At 39.5% G+C, this 23,924-nt stretch overlaps 1 protein-coding gene across 2 annotated transcripts in view; it reads right to left on the reverse strand.

Annotated features, from left to right (window-relative positions):
- RPGR (retinitis pigmentosa GTPase regulator) overlaps window positions 1-21,807 on the reverse strand; it is a 64,670-nt gene extending 42,863 nt beyond the window's left edge. For both annotated transcript variants that reach the window (XM_018043930.1, XM_018043929.1), the window contains exons 1-8: window positions 21,608-21,807; window positions 19,450-19,575; window positions 18,924-19,016; window positions 16,822-16,884; window positions 14,410-14,568; window positions 12,920-13,069; window positions 9,251-9,409; window positions 2,377-2,532 (exon numbers count right to left, since the gene is read on the reverse strand). In XM_018043930.1, the coding sequence (XP_017899419.1) occupies window positions 2,377-2,532; window positions 9,251-9,409; window positions 12,920-13,069; window positions 14,410-14,568; window positions 16,822-16,884; window positions 18,924-19,016; window positions 19,450-19,575; window positions 21,608-21,770 (1,069 nt within the window). In that variant the 5' untranslated portion in view covers window positions 21,771-21,807. The remainder of the gene's footprint in view (window positions 1-2,376; window positions 2,533-9,250; window positions 9,410-12,919; window positions 13,070-14,409; window positions 14,569-16,821; window positions 16,885-18,923; window positions 19,017-19,449; window positions 19,576-21,607) is intronic.
- Between the last annotated feature and the right edge of the window lie 2,117 nt (window positions 21,808-23,924).

A 23,924-nucleotide genomic window follows, 5' to 3' on the forward strand; every position in this document is an offset into this window, starting at 1 on the left:
CAAATAACCTAATTATATGTTAGAGGATCTGTAAAAAGTGTGTATTTACTATTGTGGTGACCCAAGGACGAAAGAGCAGATAAAACCAAGAAGGGTCTTGTAATGCAGAAATGGAAAAACCAGACCCTTATCATCCTTCCCTCCCCCTTGTTGTAACTATTAATGGAACAGTATAACCGGTCTCCCTTCCTACCCCATTCAGTTCAGTTCAGTCACTCAGTTGTGTCCAACTCTTTGCGACCCCATGGACTGCAGCACGCCAGGCCTCCCTGTCCATCACCAACTCCTGGAATTTGCTCAAACTCATGTCCATTGAGTCAGTGATGCCATCCAACCATCTCACCCTCTGTAGTCCCCTTCTCCTCTCGTCTTCAATTTCTCCCAGCATCAGGGTCTTTTAAGTCAGATCTTTGCATCAGGTGGCCAAAGTGCTGGAGTTTCTGCTTCAACATCAGTCCTTCCAATGAATATTCAGGACTGATCTCCTTTAGGATGGACTGGTCGGATCTCCTTGCAGTCCAAGGGACTCTCAAGAGTCTTCTCCAACATCATAGTTCAAAAGCATCAATTCTTTGGTGCTCAGCTTTCTTTATAGTCCAACTCTCACATCCATACACTTCTCCCACCCAGTATACATGCCTCATCCAATCAGCAAATGACCCACAAGATCCCTATCCCACTCCTTGTACCCCGGGTATAAAAGTATACTGAGGACCCCTGTTAAATGTCAGTTCTTCCTTGAGCTGGCCCACTGTTCTAACAGTGTCTCCCACTCTAATAAACTTTACTTTCCTCTCATTCTGTCTCATATCTTGAAATTCTTCTCCAGCCTGCGCCTGGACCATGACAACTATCAGTGACAATTTAGAGTTGATGGAAAATGGCAGTAAGGACAGAGAAACTGAGCTTAAGGGCCCAGCCATAAGTCATACATTATCAACAACTTTTCTGGGACTATGAATGAATAATTCTTTACATTCTATATAGCTCAATTTCATGCTACATTAACAAGGACTTTAATGTAGTAACAAGGATGTACATTAACAAGGACTTTAATGTAATGGGCTTCCCTTGTGGCTCAGATGGTAAAGAATCTGCCTGCAATAAAAAAGACCCAGGTTTGATCCCTGGGTTGGGAAGATCCCCTAGAGAAGGAAATGGCAATCCACTCCAGTATTCTTGCCTAGAGAATTCCATAGACAGAGTAGCCTGGTGGACTACAGTCCACAGGGTCACAAAGAGTCAGACACGACTGAGCGACTACACTTTTGACTATACTTTTAACAAGGACACTGATACTGGAAAATGGGCAACCAGAGCTCTCTGAAAGATTCTTTGGGGAAGAAGGGCCAGTACACGGTAGTACCTTGTATTTGCTGATCCCTACTTCCCCTAACCAGATACCATTAGATGAGCTCCATCATAGCAGAAACCTTTGTAAAAGAAGGAGGAAAACACAGAAATACCAGTATCTGGATTATTTCAAAATATTATATGCTGCTGCTGCTGCTAAGTTGCGTCAGTCGTGTCCGACTCTGTGCGACCCCATAGACGGCAGCCCAAAAGGCTCCTCTGTCCCTGGGATTCTCCAGGCAAGAACACTGGAGTGGGTTGCCATTGCCTTCTTCGAAATATTATATGAGTTACGACTTTTTAATGCTTTGCTTTTTCGATAGAAATGTGAGCTACAAATACAAAAATTACAGAGCCTTTTGTTCCAAAGCAATTAAAATTGTGCAGTCAGTGAGTGACTCTCACTGGGTGAGTCAGTCGTTTTGGGGAAGCACCTTTACTGAGTCCTATGCTGGCAGCACCTAGTTTCTGAGGTTGAGAAGTAGGCCCAAAGCAGCATCTTCCCAGACAAAAGGAGAAACTACAGAGCGGAAGAGCGAGCGCTGCTAGCACTGTGGAGAAGGCACGAAAGCCACTCCTGAAAACACCTCCTAGTGGCAGAAGCACTCTAAGAATTCACTCAGCTTGAATGGTACTGTCAGATTGAACACGGAGAATTTTTTAAAATAAGTTCCTTCTTAGGAGATTTTCCCCCTTGGCATGAGCAAAGTTCAGAGCCTTCACATCAATAGTTTCAAAAAGACTCCAGCTTTCTGCCAAAGTATAATACTATGGTCTCACCTCTGGGAGCACTGACTTATTTTGAGGCTCTAAATCTTCAGATCATTTACACTGATTTTAAATTGAACTAAAATATGACAAAGGAGTTTACAACTTTACACATTGGCATATTAAACAAGGAATTACATTTTCTCACTTACTAATTCCTTTGTTTAAGTTAGATACATTCATTTATATAGTTGTTTATTTTGTAATAAATATACCCAGTTCCAATAAGTATATTAACAGAAATTTGATCTGTACCTGTTATCAAAGCTGTGTGATTTTCTCCACAGCAAACATGACTTATTTTCTTATCCTTAACACTCTCAATGACTTTGGGTTCCGAAGTTTCAAAGGTGAAAGTGCCAAGACCCAGTTGACCAAACTGTCCCAGCCCAAAGGTGTACACGGCTTTCTCTGAAAGGGGAGAGGCAAATACAAGAAAAGGATTTCAGAGATACAGATACTGTCATCATTATATCTGGAAAAATGGTGATATTCCCTCTTCTATAAAGTACGTTAAGGGTCTCTCAAGGAAACATTCATGTAAGAATATTCAATACTTACCTATACATTCGATAAAGGAAGAGAAAAATGACAAGGTACACAGTTGTAACGATTATGTCATGGGCCTAATTCTATCTCTTACATATAATGATAGAAGGAGCTGCTAAATACACAAAAGCCAGTGAAACCGAAAAAGTCTCTATAATTACCATTCAGTCAAAAAGCATCAATTGTCTAAGCTAATTCCTTTCACTGACTTAAATAAACGAATAGTGTTTCCCACAGAAAAAATCCTTACTTTTAACAGTAGTTTAATGGAATAACCTATTTTAGGAAACAATCTCAGAGGAGAATTTGCATGAGAATTAAAACTTACAACAGATATGCTACATTTATTCACAGGTAAAACTCATTTAGGGCTTCCCTAGTAGCTCAGCTGGTAAAGAATCCACCTGCAATGCAGGAGACCCTGGTTTGATTCCTGGGTTGGGAAGATCCACTGGAAAAGGGATAGGCTACCCACTCCAGTGTTCTTGGGCTTCCCTGGTGCCTCAGATGGTAAAGCATCCGCCTGCAATGCAGGAGACCTGGGTTCGACCTCTGGGTTGGGAAGATCCCCTAGAGGACGGCATGGCCACCCACTCCACTATTCTTGCCTGAAGAATCCATGGACAGAGGAGCCTGGTGGGCTACAGTCCATGGAATTGCAAAGACTTGGACACGACTGAGCTACTAAGCAAAGCACAGCACAAAGCTCATTTATTAGGAAGTGCAAGAATAATCAGAGAAGGGGAAAAGCCTTTCCTCTATATTATTTAAATTAAAAAAAATTATTGAAGTATAGTTGATTTACAGTGTTGTGCTAATTACTGCTATACAGCAAAGTGACTCAGTTACACATATACATATATTCTTTTCATATTCTTTTCCGAAACTCCAGTACTTTGGCCATCTCATGCGAAGAGTTGACTCATTGGAAAAGACTCTGATGCTGGGAGGGATTGGGGGCAGGAGGAAAAGGGGACGACAGAGGATGAGATGGCTGGATGGCATCACTGACTCGATGGACGTGAGTCTGAGTGAACTCCGGGAGTTGGTGATGGACAGGGAGGCCTGGCGTGCTGTGATTCATGGGGTCACAAAGAGTCGGACACGACTGAGCGACTAAACTGAACTGAACTGAATATAAAATATGAGCTTGCTGTTTATCCATCCTATGCGATAGTAGTAGTTTTGAAGTGATTCCAAACGAACTCCAATAATTTAGTAAGTATTAGCTCATATAGTCTTGAGAAATGGAAAAGCATAAGAACAGGATAAACAAGTGGTGATCTAAGTGTCCTTTTAGACACACAATGCTTCCGGGCCCCTGCCTTAGGAAGCACAGTGTCTGCTGCATTTGTGTGCTTCTCCGCAGTGCAACACATTGCCTCTCCTGCTGCAGTTATAGAAGCAAGAGTTTCAGATTCAAGTAGAAGCCCAAACCTTCATTACTACTAGCTATGGCAAACAGACAAGCTACTTAAATTCCCTAATGCTATAATCTCTTCTAAAAGAGCTGCTGCAAGGATTAAATGAGAAAACATACAGGAAGGTTCAAAAACACAATGGGACAGTCAGTTGTAAAATAACATTTTTCTAAAAAGTAATTATCTAATCAACTCACCTTATTGTGACAACACAGGATACTGATGAACACATAACTATTGTCATATAGTTTGACATTTTTCTTTCTAATGTTTACTTCATGAGTAAGATACAAAGATATTATTTCTTAAAGACAACATAGTGTGTCAAGGATATGAAGCCACACTGAGGCAATGGCAAACAGACCTTTATTTTAGTGTAAAAACACTATCTCTCGTAAAACTAATAATCACAGCATATCTCCAATTCTGAATATTCAGCTTAATAGGAGGATGTTGGGTAAGTGAAAAAACTGTCTATCTCGAGCTGGCCAACAATCACCCCAAGTTTCTTGGGCTGTCTGACAATAGCCTGTGAAATTAGGCCGTTCAGGCACACTGAATCAAGTTACAAAAGTTTTGCCCTTTCTCTGTTCCCTTGTGTGCTTGAATGATTAGCAATGACAATAGTTTCTATTATTTTTAAATGACTGAAGACTCTTACCTAAGGACATTATATACAAAAATCAATATAATTTTTAGTCATCCTAGCTTTGTAACATTTTTAACAATGTAATTCAATGTTAATAAATAATACTGTCTTAGGAAAACAGATTTGATTAGTTGGCTTCAGATAAATATTACTCTAATTTCACAGAATACATTTCATTTCACAACTAGATACTTGTGTAGCCCTGTAGAGATCTTAAGTTTGTCTAAACATAATCTGGAGAAGTTAAGTTCTTATTTTCTTTGGGGCCCAGACTTCATTGTGGACCCAATCTAATAACCAAGCCTTTCTGGTCTTCTGATAACTGCTGTGGATGACATACAAAATGACATGAATCACTTGGTCTCACTTAGTTTGCCCCAGTTCCAGTCTGATACTTTCTCAACAGCAATCCATTGTTTCCCTGACTATTGTTACAACCAGTAGCTGTATTGTGTAATCTATCATAGTTATATCAAAATATCAAGTTTTAAATAAATTTATCAACAATGAACTAATTAAAATTATCTTTAAAGTATTTTATTGACTTTAAGATCAATAAAGTCTGATCTAAATAGACTTTAAGATCAGAATTACAGACACAAGAAAAAACAAAGCTGGGGAGGGCCCCCAAAGAATCATCTAATCTAAGCCCCTCCCTTTAGTTAAGAGAACCATTTAGAACAAATGATTAGCTATTCTTGGCTTTATGGTCTTGCAAAGTATCCGATAACTCTTAGGTATTTAACTAAGTACTTACTCAAACTGATGATCATATACTCTTTAGGTCCGTTTCTTTATCAATTAGGACTAAATATTTAATATTTCTATCCATACTGCTTCAGAACACAGGTTTCTCATGAGGACTGGCTCATAATAAAGCCTTCAAAGGTCCATGGATAAATTTTTAAAAATAGGCAAAGTAGTGAATTTTCCATACAGATAAATTTTTACAATTTAAGGGGATGTCTTTTATTATAAAATTAAGAGCTTTTAAATTTTTGTTTTGAAAATGACCCTTATTTTATGATATAATGGTGAAAACAGATTCATTTTTCTTGCAATGTCCATATTTAGCCAAATGCAAACTGGAAGTTGGCAATCTTCTCTAGGTCTTCATATTCTCTTACAAAATAAAAAACTTAAAATATAAAAACTTTAATGGTCTGTGAGATTCTAAAGTCTCCAAAAATCTGGAGAAAACAATCAGGTTCTGGCAATATGGTTTTTAACTTCAAAACAAAGTTCACAGAAAGCTAAATGTCTGTTATACTATAAGAAAATATCATACTTCTGTGTACTTATGTGTACTTAACAAATAATTTCAAGATTTGTATGGAAATACAAAAAACCTCGAATAGCCAAAGCAATCTTGAGAAAGAAGAATGGAACTGGAGGAATCAACTTGCCTGACTTCAGGCTCTACTACAAAGCCACAGTCATCAAGACAGTATGGTACTGGCACAAAGACAGACATATAGATCAATGGAACAAAATAGAAAGCCCAGAGATAAATCCACACACATATGGACACCTTATCTTTGACAAAGGAGGCAAGAATATACAATGGAGTAAAGACAATCTCTTTAACAAGTGGTGCTGGGAAAACTGGTCAACCACTTGTAAAAGAATGAAACTAGATCACTTTCTAACACCGCACACAAAAATAAACTCAAAATGGATTAAAGATCTAAATGTAAGATCAGAAACTATAAAACTCCTAGAGGAGAACATAGGCAAAACACTCTCAGACATAAATCACAGCAGGATCCTCTATGATCCACCTCCCAGAATTCTGGAAATAAAAGCAAAAATAAACAAATGGGATCTAATTAAAATTAAAAGCTTCTGCACAACAAAGGAAACTATAAGCAAGGTGAAAAGACAGCCTTCTGAATGGGAGAAAATAATAGCAAATGAAGCAACTGACAAACAACTAATCTCAAAAATATACAAGCAACTTCTGCAGCTCAATTCCAGAAAAATAAAAGACCCAATCAAAAAATGGGCCAAAGAACTAAATAGACATTTCTCCAAAGAAGACATACAGATGGCTAACAAACACATGAAAAGATGCTCAACATCACTCATTATTAGAGAAATGCAAATCAAAACCACAATGAGGTACCACTTCACACCAGTCAGAATGGCTGCGATCCAAAAATCTGCAAGCAGTAAATGCTGGAGAGGGTGTGGAGAAAAGGGAACCCTCCTACACTGTTGGTGGGAATGCAAACTAGTACAGCCACTATGGAGAACAGTGTGGAGATTCCTTAAAAAATTGCAAATAGAACTGCCATATGACCCAGCAATCCCACTGCTGGGCATACACACAGAGGAAACCAGAATTGAAAGAGACACATGTACCCCAATGTTCATCGCAGCACTGTTTATAATAGCCAGGACATGGAAACAACCTAGATGTCCATCAGCAGATGAATGGATAAGAAAGCTGTGGTACATATACACAATGGAGTATTACTCAGCCATTAAAAAGAATTCATTTGAATCAGTTCTGATGAGATGGATGAAACTGGAGCCAATTATACAGAGTGAAGTAAGCCAGAAAGAAAAACACCAATACAGTATACTAACACATATATATGGAATTTAGGAAGATGGCAATGACGACCCTGTATGCAAGACAGGAAAAAAGACACAGATGTGTATAACGGACTTTTGGACTCAGAGGGAGAGGGAGAGGGTGGGATGATTTGGTAGAATGGGAATTCTAACATGTATACTGTCACGTAAGAATTGAATCGCCAGTCCATGTCTGACGTAGGGTGCAGCATGCTTGGGGCTGGTGCATGGGGATGACCCAGAGAGATGTTGTGGGGAGGGAGGTGGGAGGGGGGTTCATGTCTGGGAACGCATGTAAGAATTAAAGATTTTAAAAGTTAAAAAATAAAGAAAAAAAAAAGAAAATATCATACTTATGTGTACTTATGTGCACTTTTTAAATTTTAAGTATAATTAAAATATTATCTTGAAAATATTTTATAATATATGGTTTAATGACACATTATTATATAGTCAACATTATGTCCTTCAGAATAACCTTCAATCACTTAATAAATTCTTTCTATAATCTTTGTATAAACCAGAGAAAATACATGACATAATAAATTGCATTTCTGCCTACAGAATAAATTTTCAGATAATTTATAAAGATTAAAGTTTAATTCCTAAAATAAATCTTTCAGAAATTATATAAAAATTCACTTTATCAGCAGAAGTTAAAAAAAACCTTAAACTTCAGAATTATTTCCAAATTTAGAGTGGAGGACCTGGAAAAAAACATTTCTCACTTTGAAAATATTCCATCTGGAAATTGCAATTCTGGGAAACCATAGCTTTATAAGCATGACTAGGACTAGAATAGGAAGTCAAGGAAAAGTGATGTAAGAGAGGAAAATCTAAAGATAATATACAGCTTAATCACCTTGCAACATTTAAGCATTATCACCTAAGAATTGGATGTTATTTAAAAATTTTTCTAGAACACTTCTAGCTTTGGGCTACTGAAGATTAAGTGGTGACTTCAAAAACTGTTTCTTTTTACTAAAAAGTATCATAATTATTCACTACCTAACTGCATTACCTCTATACTCATCTAAAATAAATCTAATGCTGAACAAATCTGAGAGCATCAATGTAAGCATATTAATAGGCAGTATATTTTAATTATACTGACTAGCATCCTAGGAAGTCACATGTCATACCAAAAACAAAATTCAGAAGCCAAAAGGGACATTATCATTAAGGTTCTAACTCTGTATTCTTATCTGTAATTTACAATCTTAACTCCCTTTAATGAATTACTATAACAGACATAAACATCACAAAGAAATCACCAAGTTAGATATTGTGAATATCAAAGAAAAGAATTACCAATGACAAGTAGAAAAGACTATTAACAAGGAGCTTCTTCAAAATAAAGTATCTCAGAAAAATTAATGTCAATTTTAAATAAATATGGAATACATATACATGAGGAAAACAAAGTATTCTTGAAAATGAGCTAAAAAAGTTATTTGCTGCCATTAAAGGTGTTAAGGTCATGAAAATGTCAATTATGTAAGCAAAAATGATTCAACAAGATTCTTTCTTTTTTTCTACTTAACAATATCTTCCATAGGCCAGAAATGTTTACTAACTATAGGAACAAAAAGTAGAGATCTTAATGGAAAAGGATGCACAGTCAACTTACATGAAGTACCTGAAACATACAAACTCACTGAAGCAGAGACTTGAATGGTGGTTGCCAGGGACTAGGGTGGTGGAGAGGGGAGCTGCTAATTAATGGATTTCAGCTATGCAAAGGTGAAAGTTCTACAGACTTGTCATACCAGATTGTGCCTATAGATAACATTACTGTATTATACACTTAAAATTCTGTTAAGATGGTGGAGCAGATGTTAAGTGTTCTTACCACAATAAAAATAAGTGAATGTTAAAAAAGGTTTTCGTTAGGTGCCATGGAAAGCAGGGAACGGAGACGCACCCCTACCTGTAAGAACAACTGTGTGTCCTCCACCACAAGCAACCTGGATCACCTTCTCAGAAATTCCAGGCACCAGCTGGGGCACTTTGTGATTGACCAGGAGCTTTGGGGGAAGACCTAACTTCCCACTCTCTGGTTCTCCAAAGGTGTACAGTTCTCCCTCAGCTATTGGAGAAAAAAAAAAGAGGGCTCAGTGATGACAGAGACATGAACAAAAAATACTGGTCTTTTTGGTACATGTTCTTATGTTTCATAAAAAATTTTGAAAATATAAACTTAATAAATCTGACCTTTCTTGAGATACTTTTACTCAATAGTAAGGAATAAAGGTAGATTTTCCCTTCTTCTTGATTATCCTAATCCAAATCTTCATGAAGAATTCATGACTATCACTACCAGTAACAACTAGAAAATTATTTTATGTTTCACAATACATAGACAAGATGATCTTACTTCTTCCACCTACTTTTAATAAAGCAAAGTGACTAGACATTAAACCCCCAAAAGGACATGGATTTTGTCTTGCTCACTATGGTATTCGCAAGAACCTAGCAGTGTGTCTAGTACATTAAACATAATACTTATTGCATAAATAATTGCTTTTCGTGAAACTTTCTGTAGAAAACTCATTTATGCGTGAAGCAAATATGGTGAGTAAGCCTTAAGATCGCAGGTTTTACTTAGAGGGCACTTTTTCCAGACAGACGCTCCTGCTAAGGAACTCATGTCATTTAATTGCTGCCTTGTCCATACCAATACTATTGATTTGCTTCTGTTATCACACTTAGCACACTATACTATGAGCTTCATGAAATCAGGAACTATTTTCTATGAACCGCAGTAAGTTCTATAGAGCAGGAATTTTAAAACTGTAGTAAATACATAATCTAATCATAAGCTTCTACATCACTCATGTAGAAGAGATAACACAGCACATCTTGTTGTATTACTCGCATGTCTCCAAAAGAACCACACCACGACTGACTGCTGACTAACCCCTGGGAATGCAGCCTTTGGGAGTGTTCTTTAAGCTGGTGATAGGTGATTCTGTTGCACACACCTGGAGAAATGAATTATGCCAGCTTAGCCAGAAGCTAAGAAAGGGTTGCTCTGCACAAACATCAACACTGATGATGTACACCTGGTTTCACTGTTGAAGGGCCTGATTGCAGGTGCCATGATGAGTTGCTAGCAGGATGTGCCTACATGACCAGCCACCCACAGCAAAGCCTCAGACCCTGAGAATAGAACAAGGCTTCCCTGGGCAGAGACATCACACACACATCACTGTAGTTCAATGGCAAAGAGAAAACACACCTCGTCTGGCCCTGGAAGAGGAAGGACTGGGAAGTGCATACGGGACCTCTCTGAAGAATACAGATCTTTCCTTTGCTGTAATAAATCTTAGCTATGAGTATAACGAGCTGTCGAAGACAGATCCCTTCTAGCAAATCAGAACTTAGGGAAGTTGTGTGACATCTAACACACATGGTAGGTGCCACTTAAAACTTGGTCAAATACTGCAAACACAGCCAAACTAATTTTCTAGATTGATTTGCACAAAAGTGAAGTTTTCTGTACCATAATTTTTTCTCAAGTACTCAGCACAGAAGTGCTCAGGAAGTCAGCATGCCTCCCCCTTTCCCCATGCTTCTTACTTCTCATATGAAAGGAATTTCTAAGTCCAGACAAGTCTCTTTCTACTACTATCTGTAAATTCCTGCTGCTCCCCACACCTTCAATGGATGAATTGCATGGTATGTGAACTATACATCAATATAGCTAATTTTTTAAAAGGCATAAAACAGAAAACAAAACAAAAAAGTTCAATGTAATGCCTATCAGTTAAAACGATTAATTGCACTTGTTTCTCTACTGGCTAAAGCAGTAGTAAATAAAAATTGCCATTGGCAATTTTATTAAGGCCTAAATATAAGACAATGCTTTATTTGTGTTTTTCTATTTTTTGTTTTGTAAACAAAGTAAGCACAGACTATACCAATCCCAGGAGCCCTAAAGTTGGAAGTAAGTTGGTATGTGGTATTGGCCCAAGGAAAACAATTTATCATTCACTTACCTCCTCATTCAACAAGATTTATTTATTGTCAGTTTCTTCAAGACACAAACTGACACAGTAATGAACAAAACTAGCCAAGTTAGAGTTTGCCCTTTCTTAGAACCAAACTACTACCAGTTCAGTTCAGTTCAGTCACTCAGTCGTGTCCAACTCTTTGCGACCTCATGAATCGCAGCACGCCAGGCATCCCTATCCATCACCAACTCCCAGAGTTTACTCAAACTCATGTCCATCGAGTTGGTGATGCCATACAGCCACCTCATCCTCTGTCGTCCCCTCCTCCTCCTGCCCCCAATCCCTCCCAGCATCAGAGTCTTTTCCAATGAGTCAACTCTTCGCATGAGGTGGCCAAAGTAATGGAGTTTCAGCTTTAGCATCAGTCCTTCCAAAGAACACCCAGGACTGATCTCTTTTAGGATGGACTGGTTGGATCTCCTTGCAGTTCAAGGGACTCGCAAGAGTCTTCTCCAACACCACAGTTCAAAAGCATCAATTCTTCAGCGCTCAGCCTTCTTCACAGTCCAACTCTCACATCCATACATGACCACTGGAAAAACCATAGCCTTGACTAGACAGACCTTTGTTGGCAAAGTAATGTCTCTGCTTTTTAATATGCTGTCTAGGTTGGTCATAACTTTCCTTCCAAGGAGTAAGCGTCTTTTAATTTCATGGCTGCAATCACCATCTGCAGTGATTTTGGAGCCCCCAAAAATAAAGTCTGACACTGTTTCTACTGTTTCCCCATCTATTTCCCATGTAGTGGGACTACTACAGAGTCATTGGTAAACCTGGGAGGCACTAAGATGGGACAATAAGCATTTTCTAAACCTGAATCTGAGATGCACGGAATAAGAAGTAAATGTGTAACAAATACTTAGAGAGATATCTAAGAGGGTCCATAAAACTGTTTTCTGCTAGGTGTTTTTATTGTTAGAAAAACCATCAATAGGATGGAAAACCAAGATCACACTTTTGCTGTTACTACTAGAGTAGATGTAGGCTATAATAGATTCCAGCATTTAAAATATTTTAATTAAGGTAGAGAAGGTTGCCAATGAGGCCAGGAAAAGCAGAAATTGGGGGACTTTTCCTGAGAAAAGTCCAACTGAAGGAAAGCATATCCCATACTGAACTCTCCTCCTTTTCCATCAAATCATCAACCCTATTCCTACAATGAAAACCTATGACTTATGTGCTAAAATGATAAAAGCAAACTATCAGGACAAGATCAGAATTGGTCAAAGTACAGAACCAAGCAAATCCAGAGAAAAGAGGCTCATAGGTCTTGTTTTTAATGCCAAAGAAATTTGAGGACCAACATTTAGAAGGGTTTTTTATATATAAAATTTGTTTTCCTAATAGAGCTAATTCATTAAAATCAGTCAGATAGTTTGAAAATGTCAGATAGTTTGAAATTATAAACATTCATTATTAAAATGAAGAAACACTGTGACCTAAAACAGACCAAAATAATTTCATTACATGGAGTACCATGGCGATAGTGCTATAGAAATATAGGATATTATGTCATTTTATTATTAATTTAGTAATAACTTAGACATGAGAGATAACATAAGAAATTCAACTGTCTGTCTTACTTGTTACAAAAGCTGAATGGTAATATCCGCAAGAGATCCAGGAGATAGGTTTTCCAACGGTCACTTGATGTGGGACACACATATTAGTTATATTTTGTAAACCAATTTGCCCTTCGGAATTGTCACCCCACATGAAAAGCTCACCATCCTCTATAGATAAAACATGAAGAGGAAAAAACATTTTAAGAGGTAGCAGGGATAGCAAGTTATTATATTCCTAACAGAACATTTATTTTTTAATTTAGAAAAACAATGTATCTTGAAAGAAAAGTACTAAGACATTTATACCAGGGAACTACTTAATAGTACTATTTCTATTATGAAATGTTTCTATAATGATAAAGGATAGAGAATAACCTAAAGTATATCACTTTAGTCACGCCCATATTTCTACCTCAATAGCAAAGACAGAATGTCCTTTCCTATAATAACCTTTCCTTATTCTAAAGTCTCTAAACAGAAGATGGTTCCCTCCTTTCAAGCAGTCTACTTGTAACTGAACTGAATGTCGGCATGAGTCACACTACACATCTCCCAGACAAGGCCCAGGTCAGAAGGCCTGGGACTACTTTGCTCTGAGAACACTGTGGGAATGATGCTTTAGAGGAAGAAAAAAATTAAATAAATTTATTTTGCTAAATTTTTTTTTTACAGTTGAAAATACATAATCTAACTTCAGAGACTAGGAGATACATTAGCATACCTAACATCTCAAAACTAGGCTAACTCCTGTGCTTTCTGATAAAGGTTGTGTTGTTAGGGGAAAAAAAAAACCTAAGGGAAATATTCTAGAAAAGAATGATCAAGACTTATTTACTTGTATCTTTTAATTAAAAGTTTTTAAATCTGAAGTGTTTCATGATAAAGCAAATAAAAGGAAATATGAAAATAAGAAACAAGAGGAGGAGGTCTAAATGCCAACTGTGTGGGTGAGAGAACTGAAGGGATGGAACTGCAGATCCGACTCTCCCACCGGCAACAGCAACAGCGCACCTCACACACCTCCCTAGACTGGAACAAAGAAATACACCAGCAGCTTCTTCAGTGAGACATGTTAATCTCAGCTCCAAATGTTAAAGAAAGTTCTCATATGGGCTTTTGATAGGCAGAGCAGAGTGATGCAATAACCATTACAAACTGTATTTTAGTAACATATATCCCACAGATTTCTGGGATGTTTCTGACAGCAACTTCACTAAAGTTGAAATATAACTTTCAGAACATGCAATGAAGGTACTATTTAAGAATATCTAAAGAAACAGATGAGTAGTACAGCTTAGAAGTTACTTAACAATTACCTTCTAAATGTATGTAAGCATAAAGTTGTAGTATTTGTCATGCTTTTCAGTTCTATCTTAAATGTCTTCTGAAAACACATGGTCAATGAAAGAAAATGAAACAGGACTGCTGTCTTCAGTTTACTGATTCTGTATATCCTGGTCTGAAAAAAAAGGGCTATGTCCCAGTTTGAAATGGAAAAAGAGTCTTACCAGTCAGTGCGGCTGAAGTGTTAGACCCAGCAGATAGTTGTTTAATCTTATGCTGGGATGTAAAGAAACTAATGAGATGGAAGGCACTTCTCTCGTCAGTATCACCAAGTCCGAGCTGTCCTTCATTATTTCCTCCAGTGGCATATACTTTGCCTCCTCCTGCACATGGAAAAGAAAACATCAGTATACCACAGTTGTCATCTTTAGGAGACAGTCCAGTGTATACTAGATAGTATCACTATTACTAGTGAAGAAAGTTGAAAGCTGGCATCATCCTAAAATTTGGTGAACAGCTTCCTTTTGGTGTCAAAAGTACAGCAAAATAAGCAAGGCTCTACATTTCTGTGAGATTTTATAAATTATTCTAGGGTTTAAGTAGCAACTGAAATGCGGACTATTAATTCAGAGCAAAAAAGAGGAAAGTAATTTCCAAATTAGTTTATAATTCAAATTAAAACTTTTTAAAAGAGATGTGGTTCATTAATTTTAACTTCCATACCATTAAGGCTAAGATATAATAGGTAACCATAAAATGAGGCAAATACAAGAAGAATCTAATTAGAAATGTGGAAACTCTATGTTGCAAAATTATTTTAATTTTCTATATTTAATTTTCTGCCTTCCAAGGCAGTCCAGCATTGTGTCTAGGCAAGAGGACACAGAACCAGATGTCCTGGGTACAAATTCTGGCTTGCCACTTATCAGCTGTGTAACTTTGGGCAAACTATCCTTAACGTTTCAGCGTCTCACTTTCCTCATCTATAAAATAAGATAATAATAATGTCTATTTCATAGAGGTGTTATGAAGACTACATGAATTAACATTTATGAAATTCTTAGAATAGAATTTGGGACACTACAAGCACTGCACGCTGCTGCTAAGTCACTTGAGTCGTGTTCAACTCTGTGCGACCCCACATGAAACTGAACCACACAATTTAAAACATATAGAGCATATCAGAGTTGGTGGAATGCTGAAGCACTTTAGAGAATGACACAAGGAAAAAGTTGAATAGTCACAAAAAGCTCTATGGAAGAAGACATACACTGGATCTTAAAATTCAAAAATCTGAATGAGAGAAAGAGAAAACACACTTTAGCAAAGGGAAAGTATTGAGTGAGGGCAGAGAGGTGAGGTGGGGGCTGAAGCAGTGAGAGCAGCCTGAAGACAGAAAAAGCTATGTGTAGGGGATGGAGGTGGGAAAGACTGCTGCGTGGTCAGGGCCTGGATATCTAATTGCTCCAGCAGGATTTGTTGGAAGATTACTTTTCCTCACGGAACTGCCTTGGCACCTTTGTCAATTATTATTTGGGCGTTAACATGTGGCTTTATATCTGGACTCTACTCCATTAATCTTTGTCTATCTACTTACTAATAGCACACTGTCTTGATCATTGTAGCATTGTGTGTGTGTTAGTTGCTCAGTCATGTCTGACTCTGAGACCCCATGGACTGTAGCCCACCAGGCTCCACTGTCCATGGAATTCTCTAGGCAAGAATACTGGAGTAGGTTGCCATGCCCTTCTCCAATCCCTAGATATTCCCAATCCAGGGACTGAACCCAGGTCTCCCACACTGTAGGCAGATTCCTTACCATCTGAGCCACCAGGGAAGCCCCACTGTAGCTTTACAGTAGGTCTTAAAATCAGGACCTCCATTCTGATCTTTTCAAAACTGTTTTGGCTATTCGAGGTCCTTGGCTTTTCTATATAAACTTTAGAATAACCTTGTGAATTTCTATATACACACACTCATACACACACATGGCCTGTTTGGATTTTTATTGGAACTGTGCTAACTCACATCAAAAGCCTTTTAGGAAGGGCTTCCACTCACCCTCTGAAAAGAAGAGGGAAGAGCAAGATCAGGAGCATGTGAAAAAAAAAAAGATCAGGAGCATGTGGCCCCTGAAGGTGTGCACACAGGTAAGGAGATGCTGTTCCTTAATGTAATCCAAGAAGAGAAGCTTTTTCTTCATCCACTTAACATTTATCTGCATATTTTCATGGGCAAACAAGTGTACTATCCATTTACATTTTTTAAAAAAATCCTAATCTTACTGTTACCAAGGCACTGTTTCTATTAATTTTACAAAGTCACAAATGTTACTGGAGTGAGACCTCAGTCCTCAGATTGGACAGGAAGTCATACAGATTGAGTGAAGTGAAGTGAAGTGAAGTGAAGTGAAGTGAAGTGAAGTGAAGTGAAAGTTGCTCAGTTGTGTCCGACTCTTTGTGATCCCATGGACTATACAGTCCATGGAATTCTCCAGACCAGAATACTGGAGTGGGTAGCCCTTCCCTTCTCCAGGGGATCTTCCCAACCCAGGGATCGAACCCAGATCTCCTGCACTACAGTCGGATTCTTTACCAGCTGAGTCACCAGGGAAGCCCACAGATTGAATACTATACCTGTTAAAACTAGGGTGTGGTTCCTTCCGCAAGCAACAAATTTCACTTTTTCCGGTTTTAAAGCTAAAAATATAAAAATATGACAAGTAAGATATTTTATGATTATATGGAAATGATAAAATAATCCACGTCAAATGATGACCAAGTTGTAGAACAGATTTAAACCCAGGCCTGTCTGACTTCTAAGTTGATTTTCATAACTAATAAATTAAAAGTTTTTGGAGGTAGTTATATATCATAATAACTAATGGTGTTCTGAAAAAAAAAATACAGATAGCTTAGCCTGACCCCTGGAGAATCTGAGTCAGTAGGTCTGAGGTAAGACCTAGGCATCTATATATTATTTAAAACTCCACAAGTAATTAGTATGTGCTGAGATCCACCACATTGTTATGCTGTCTTTTCTCCAACCTGATCTATTCCCTAATCTGGCATTACCATCATCAAGTTTACTTTCTACCTCACACAACAAAGCACTAAGTTCAACATTCTTAGGCATTTGTTGTTGTTTAGTCATATACCTACAGTAAAGTTCTTCATTCATTCATTTACATATTAAAAACATTTACAGAACATCTCCTAAGTGCTCAGCATAGGGGCTGCAAATATCACTAAGACAGAGTCCCTGGCTCAAAGATCTCATAGTCTAGACAATCTTGTTAGCTTGTCTATTAGGTATTGGACTTCCCTGGTGGCTCAGATGGTCAAGAATGTGCCTTCAATGCAGGAGACCTGGGTTCAATCCCTGGTCGGGAAGATCCCCTGCAGAAGGAAATGGCAACTCACTCCAGTAATCTTGCCTAGAAGATTCCCTGGACAGAAGAGCCTGGTGGGCTACAGTCCAAGGGGTCACAAAGAGTCAGACACAACTGAGCAACTAACACGTTCACTTTCATTCGATTTTGAACAGTAAGCATAGTAGGCACTATAAATAAACTTAAGGGTTTAGTCACCTGGGCTCAGTAAATATTTTTTGACTTAGTGGAAAACTTTAAAAGTTCCACAACAATATCTACAAATAGCATGTGTGTGTATGTGTGTGTTAGTTGTCCAATAGTGTCCAACTCTTTGCAACCCCATAGAACCCACCAGGCTCCTCTGTCCATGGAATTCTCCAGGCAGGAATACTGGAATGGGTTGCTGTTCCCTTCTCCAGGGGATCTTCCTGACCAGGGATTGAACCTGGGTCTCCTGCATTGCAGGCAGATTCTTCACCATCTAAGCCACCAGGGAAGCATGGATATGATAAATTACACTGAAATTCTGAGCTCAAATTAAAAATCTGGCTACAAAGATAAAGAATCCTATTCCTGCCATATCCCAAGGAGTCTCTATCACCATTCAAGTATAGCTGATGTTCATGGGTTAAACCAAACAGAAGCTTTTGCACATAATGACGAGAAAGCTTTGTAAAGGTATTATATTTTCTGGCACAATCCTGATTTGAAACATTCTGTCCTGTTGTTCTTGTAAGAACACTGCTGATGCTGCTAAGTTGCTTCAGTCGTGTCCGACTCTGTGCGACCCCATGGATTGCAGCCTTCCAGGCTCCTCCATCCATGGATTTTTCAGGCAAGAGTACTGGAGTGGGGTGCCATTGCCTTCTCCGTGTAACAACACTAGTACTAATCAACGCCTAGGCCTGATGTTTTCTTCAGCACATCTGCTAACTATATACAGCAGGGTAAAGTGTGTTTTATAAAACCTGCAACTACATAGAACCATGATGTTCACAACTCTAACAAGTGAGACAGAGCTCAAAACCCTATCATATTGTTTGTTCTCTGTATATACAATAACAGTAATATTTAAGTAGGTTTACAAAACAGGCAAAAAAAATGATGTTCAAGTGCACAGTACTATAGAATCATTATTTCTTTTGTGGTCTCTGGGTTTAAAATCAATGTGATTTTTAAATCCTAACATATAGAAGTAGTTCTGAATATCACATGAAAAATAAAGTTAAATGCCAATAATATTCAAGTAAATCTCAGTGAATAAATAACTAAAGGCTTTATTATTTATATTAAAGAATTACACAATCAATAGAAAAGTACTTTATATAATTTAAGTATTTAAAGTGATAAGAAAAGACCCCAAACCTTTGATACATGTTGGCTTGTTAACAGTTGCTTTTGATCCTAATCCTAACTGTCCCCAGTTGTTACTGCCAAACATGAAAAGCTTATTATTTCCTGGTGGGAAAGAAACAGAAATAATAAATTGTAGCATCTTCAACATAATGTGAGATGAAGTCATCAGAAAACAATAAAAAAGTTGTACTTAAACAATGTTATCAGTTTTACAGGTTACCTTGCCCATCTACTTAGAGCTATATTATGTTAGTTGTAAAGAGTTTCTAAGATTATACAGTAACAGTTTTTTTGATGTTATGAATATATTCAAATAGATTTAGTCTAAGAAAGCAATATGCATAGAAAATCACGTGTCAGTATACTAAGGGAACTTAAAAGTCTTCCCTGATAAATCAGTTTGTCAAGAATTCTCTGGCAAGGTAAAAAAAAAAATTCACTTTCTGTATATCTTCAACATGTTTTGAACAACACAAATACAATACTTGGGATTCTCTAAGTTATTACTATCTTCATTTACGATTTTAACACTAACCTGTAGTAATAGCAGTATGTTCATCTCCACATGAAAGAGATACAGGTATATCCTTTTTAAACCAGAATTTGCTGGGAATATTTTCAGCAAATTTAGTTTTGCCAAACGTAAACACAGCACCCGAATCTGCAAATAAAAGAGACAAATATATGAGAGTTTTGATTTCACAAGTTTTATCATGTTGCCTGTTAACTAAAATATTTTTCCAGGACTTTATCGGCTCCACATGGCCTACACCCTCCTTCTTCCAACTTAACTCAGTTTAACTCCTCAGACTTCATTCTAGTTTTATTTATAAGATCTAATAAATCAAGTATATATTATCTGTTTGCAGGTGTAAAGTAAGAAATATACTGTCACAATGACTACGGAGTCCTGCTGCCACTGGGTAGACCATCTGCTCCTTGGAAATAAGCTGATACCTTCGATGCCCCACTCACACTGGTGAACGTCGCATAGTCTAGCCTCTGACTGAAGGCTTTTCTCCACACGCAGAAACAGGACAGCATTGAGTTTCATCAGTAACATCATGAGGACGCAGGATGTTAAGATTTGGACATTCTTAAATGAAGTCACTAAATACTACCTGATAAGATGAGTATTCACAAACTGGTTTACTCCAGTACCATTTTGGAGAGAGACCAAAAACTTCTATGAGATTCCCAAAGCTATTAATATCTAAACACACACACACACACACACACACACACACACACACACACACACACACACGAGACCAGATTCAGCTTTTGAGGAAACCTCAAGGAGGATGACTACACACAAAGAGATTAAACAGGTATCAGGAGGAAAGACATAGAAAACCTAAGTATTAATAATAAATACTAATGCTCAAGAGACTTGCCACTGTGGAAAAACCTTTTGAGAACAAGTGTGAGGTGTGCAAGTTTAAACTGATAACGATAGATATAGGAGGCCAGGTTCTAGAACAGGCTCTGAGTTTTTAACAGAATAATTACAACTGTTTTGTCCTGCTCTGGCTCCCCAAGAAGCCTTCCCCCAGCTACCCTCACCCCAAGCCAGGGGGCCAGTGGCTCTGTGCTGCCCCAGTGGCATCTTCTGTCAATCGATACTGTCATTTTGCTTAGTTTCTTATATGTCTCACTACCTTGTAAACTCGAGGCAGAAACTGAATCATGTTTGAACCCAAGAGCCTGGCAGAAACAGAACGATTCTGCTCTAGTGTTTTTTTTTTTTTTTCAAACTGTTGGTCGTGACCCATACAAGTGAAAGTCGCTCAGTGGTGCCCAACTGTTTGCCGACCCTATGGACTATACAGTCCATGGAATTCTCCAAGCCAGAACACTGGAGTGGGTAGCCTTTCCCTTCTCCAGGGGATCTTCGCAAGAATCTAACCCAGGTCTCCTGCATTGGGGGCGGATGCTTTACCAGCTGAACCACAAGGGAAGCCCAAGAATACTAGAGTGGGTAGCCTAGCCCTTCTCCAGATCTTCCCGACCCCAGGAATCGAACCAGAGTCTCCTGCATTGCAGGCGGATTCTTTACCAACTGAGTTATGAGGAGTGGGTCAGCAAATCAACTTAGTGGGTCATAATGACCATTTTAAAAAAGTAAAGTATTACAGGAAAGATCTGAGCACATCCCAAGTGGCTAGAATAAGTACTGCTTCGTGAAACGTCTATTTCTGTTACAAAGAACGTACGTGGTACCCAGTCACAAAGCCAAAGGTTATTTCTGGAGCTCGGGGGTAAAGTCTCAAAAAACCACTCACTAATGGCTCCCTCCTTCCCCCATCCTCTTTTACCGCACGTCCCCCGGTCAGCCACTCTTTACTGCGTTCAATACACAATCGGGTTCTGAGGACCTCAAACAAAGTACTTTGGGAAGATCATAGGGCGGTGAAAACTGCCCCTGCCTTCGGGAAACTCATCGAAAACTTATTTTAAAAGAATTAGAAGCAGAAAGACCGGCACCCCCTTTCCCCGTAGTCCCCCTCCTCCCCCTCCTTTCTTTCTCCTCTCAGTCAACCGCAGGGGTGCGGCTAGACTCTGACCGTAGTCGGGTGGCCGCGGCCCAGGCCTGTCCCCCGACGGGGCCAGCCCAGAGGCGGGGCCTGGCCGTCCGCCCGCCCGCTGACCCTCCCTCCCGGCCCGCCGCCACCGCCGCGGGCGCCACTCACCGGGCACCATCTCATAGGGTTCCCCCATGGTAATTGCGCTATGGAAAGCCTGCTCCTCGGCCAGAAAGTCAGCGGGGTCGACTCGGCCGGGCCTAAGGCAGTGCCTCAGCTCCGAAGCGGGCGCCGGGAGCCCCTTGGGCCCCCATAGCGACTCTCGGAGCATCCGCTACTCCCGCGTTCCCGGAAGTCAACAAACGGCCGCTAGGGGCAACGGGGGCGGAGCGTTATGGCGCGAGGCGAATGGAGGGCGGGCAGCCAGCGCGGCGCAGGCGCAGACGCAGTGGACCGTTAAGGTAGAGGTCGCGCGCCCTCTGGTGGCCGGAGCGGAGGTGTGGTCGCACCGCGCGGTAATCTGGAAAGATAGTGACCAGCGTCACAGATAGTGACCAGCGTCACAAATGTCACACCCTGTCTCAAGCTACGTGCCACAGGCAAATGTCAGCACACAGCTGTGTTAATACTAGTACCTGTGACCATGTATAACTAAATGAGATAAGCACTCTGCCCAACATCCTAAATCATATTTGTATCCCCATCACCTAACCCCAATATACTAGATGCTCATTAAATACGTATTAGATGAATGAGTTCTACTACAGCCCTGCAAGCTGGTTAATGTTACCCCCGTTTAGAGATGTGAAGATTATACGGTGGAAGAACTGGGGTCCAATTTAGCTAGTCCTGCTGGTAATCTGAACACCTCCTCCACCCACCCCACCCCCACACACACACAGAAGGCTGAGGTTTCCTGAAATCTACAACTGACTTGAACTTGCACAGAGATTCACCCACACTAGAACACCACTGTTCTAGTATTAGCCAGATAGGTTAACATTTTTCTCCTGTTTCTCCTGTGGAGGAGAAATGTTGCCAGTCGTATTAACAAACAAAGGATGGCCATCAAGCCATAAGGCACCTACCAGAGGCCCCAGTAGTGAGCCCTGAGGGAATTTAGGATGGAGACAAAGGAGCTGCCCAGAGCTAAGCACCCCTCCACTGCAGCCACCCCCAAAGGTGCACCCTGAGGGGCCTCAGTGTGGGGAAGAACAGGATATTGGCCCTAGAGAGCTAAGGTGCATATCAAAGGAATGATTTCCCTGAGCACAGACTCCTGCATTACCCAAACATAGAAGAGAGCTAAATTCGTAAACTTGGGTTTCCCAGGTTGGCCCTAGTGGTAAAGAATCCACCTGCCAATGTGCAGGTTTGATCCCTGGGTCGGGAAGATCCCCTGGAGGAGGAAATGGCAACCTGCTCCAGCATTCTTGCCTGGAGAATCCCATGGACAGAGAATCCTGGTGGGTTACAGTCCATAGGGCTGCAGAGAGTCGGACATGACTGAGGGATTAACCACACACACACATTAATTTGAGCTATCTAACAGTAAACTTTTGACTGTCTGGTTTTTGTTATAAAACCCCTATATAATCCTGGCTCCTTCCTTACCTCTTTGGAACAGTCCCTCAGAGCTGAGAGGCTGTCTTCTGGGCTTAAGTCCTCCAAATAAAGTCCACCAAATAAAGCCTAATTTTCAACTTTAAGGCGTGAGCTCTAAAATCAGACCAAGTTGGATTCAAGGATCCTGGACTTCCTATGTGTACTAGAGTGAATACTGACTTTCTCAGGGAGTTTGCTTGAGTTTTCTAGAGTTTGTAGATTAGGAGGGGAGATTAAACTATCCAACATACAAATAATTGTTTACTTACAAAGCAAAGTGGGGGTTACTAAGAAAGTATTTAAGCCAGGAGCACTGACCTGGAGTAAGAGGTTAAGAAAAACTTACCAGAAGAAAGGACACTGAATCTAAGAACTGAGGAAGGAGAAGCTGGAAGGGGTGAGAGAGCTCTAGAGCAGAGTAAATCAGCTACAAAGATGTTTAAGGACCTTGGCTCTTTCCAGGAGCTCAAAGAGGTGACACTGGCCCATGGCAAACTGGCAGGATCTTGGGCCTATTGCAAATCTGAGATTTTATCCTGAGGACAATGAGAAGCCACTGAGGGTTTGTAAACAGTGAATTGACGGAATCAGGTATATATATTCCTGCAATCACCCTACCTGGCTGCTTTGTAGAAAATAATTTGGAGCAGGGAGGAGGATTCGGAGCTATTGCAGAAATTTAGATACTCATCATGCAGCCTTGAAATATAGCACATTTGGCACCTGAGAGGAGCAGACAGGTTCAAAAATATTTTAAGAAGGAGAATCAACAGGAAATGGTGTCTGACTATTGACTCCTAGGCAGGCCAGGGGTTCTTACAGCAACAGCAAAAGAAGGGCCCAAAATTATTTTGGAAAGGATCTGATATTCTGTTTTTAA

This window comes from Capra hircus, assembly GCF_001704415.2.
Source record: "Capra hircus breed San Clemente chromosome X unlocalized genomic scaffold, ASM170441v1, whole genome shotgun sequence".
Classification (NCBI taxonomy): Eukaryota; Metazoa; Chordata; class Mammalia; order Artiodactyla; family Bovidae; genus Capra; species Capra hircus.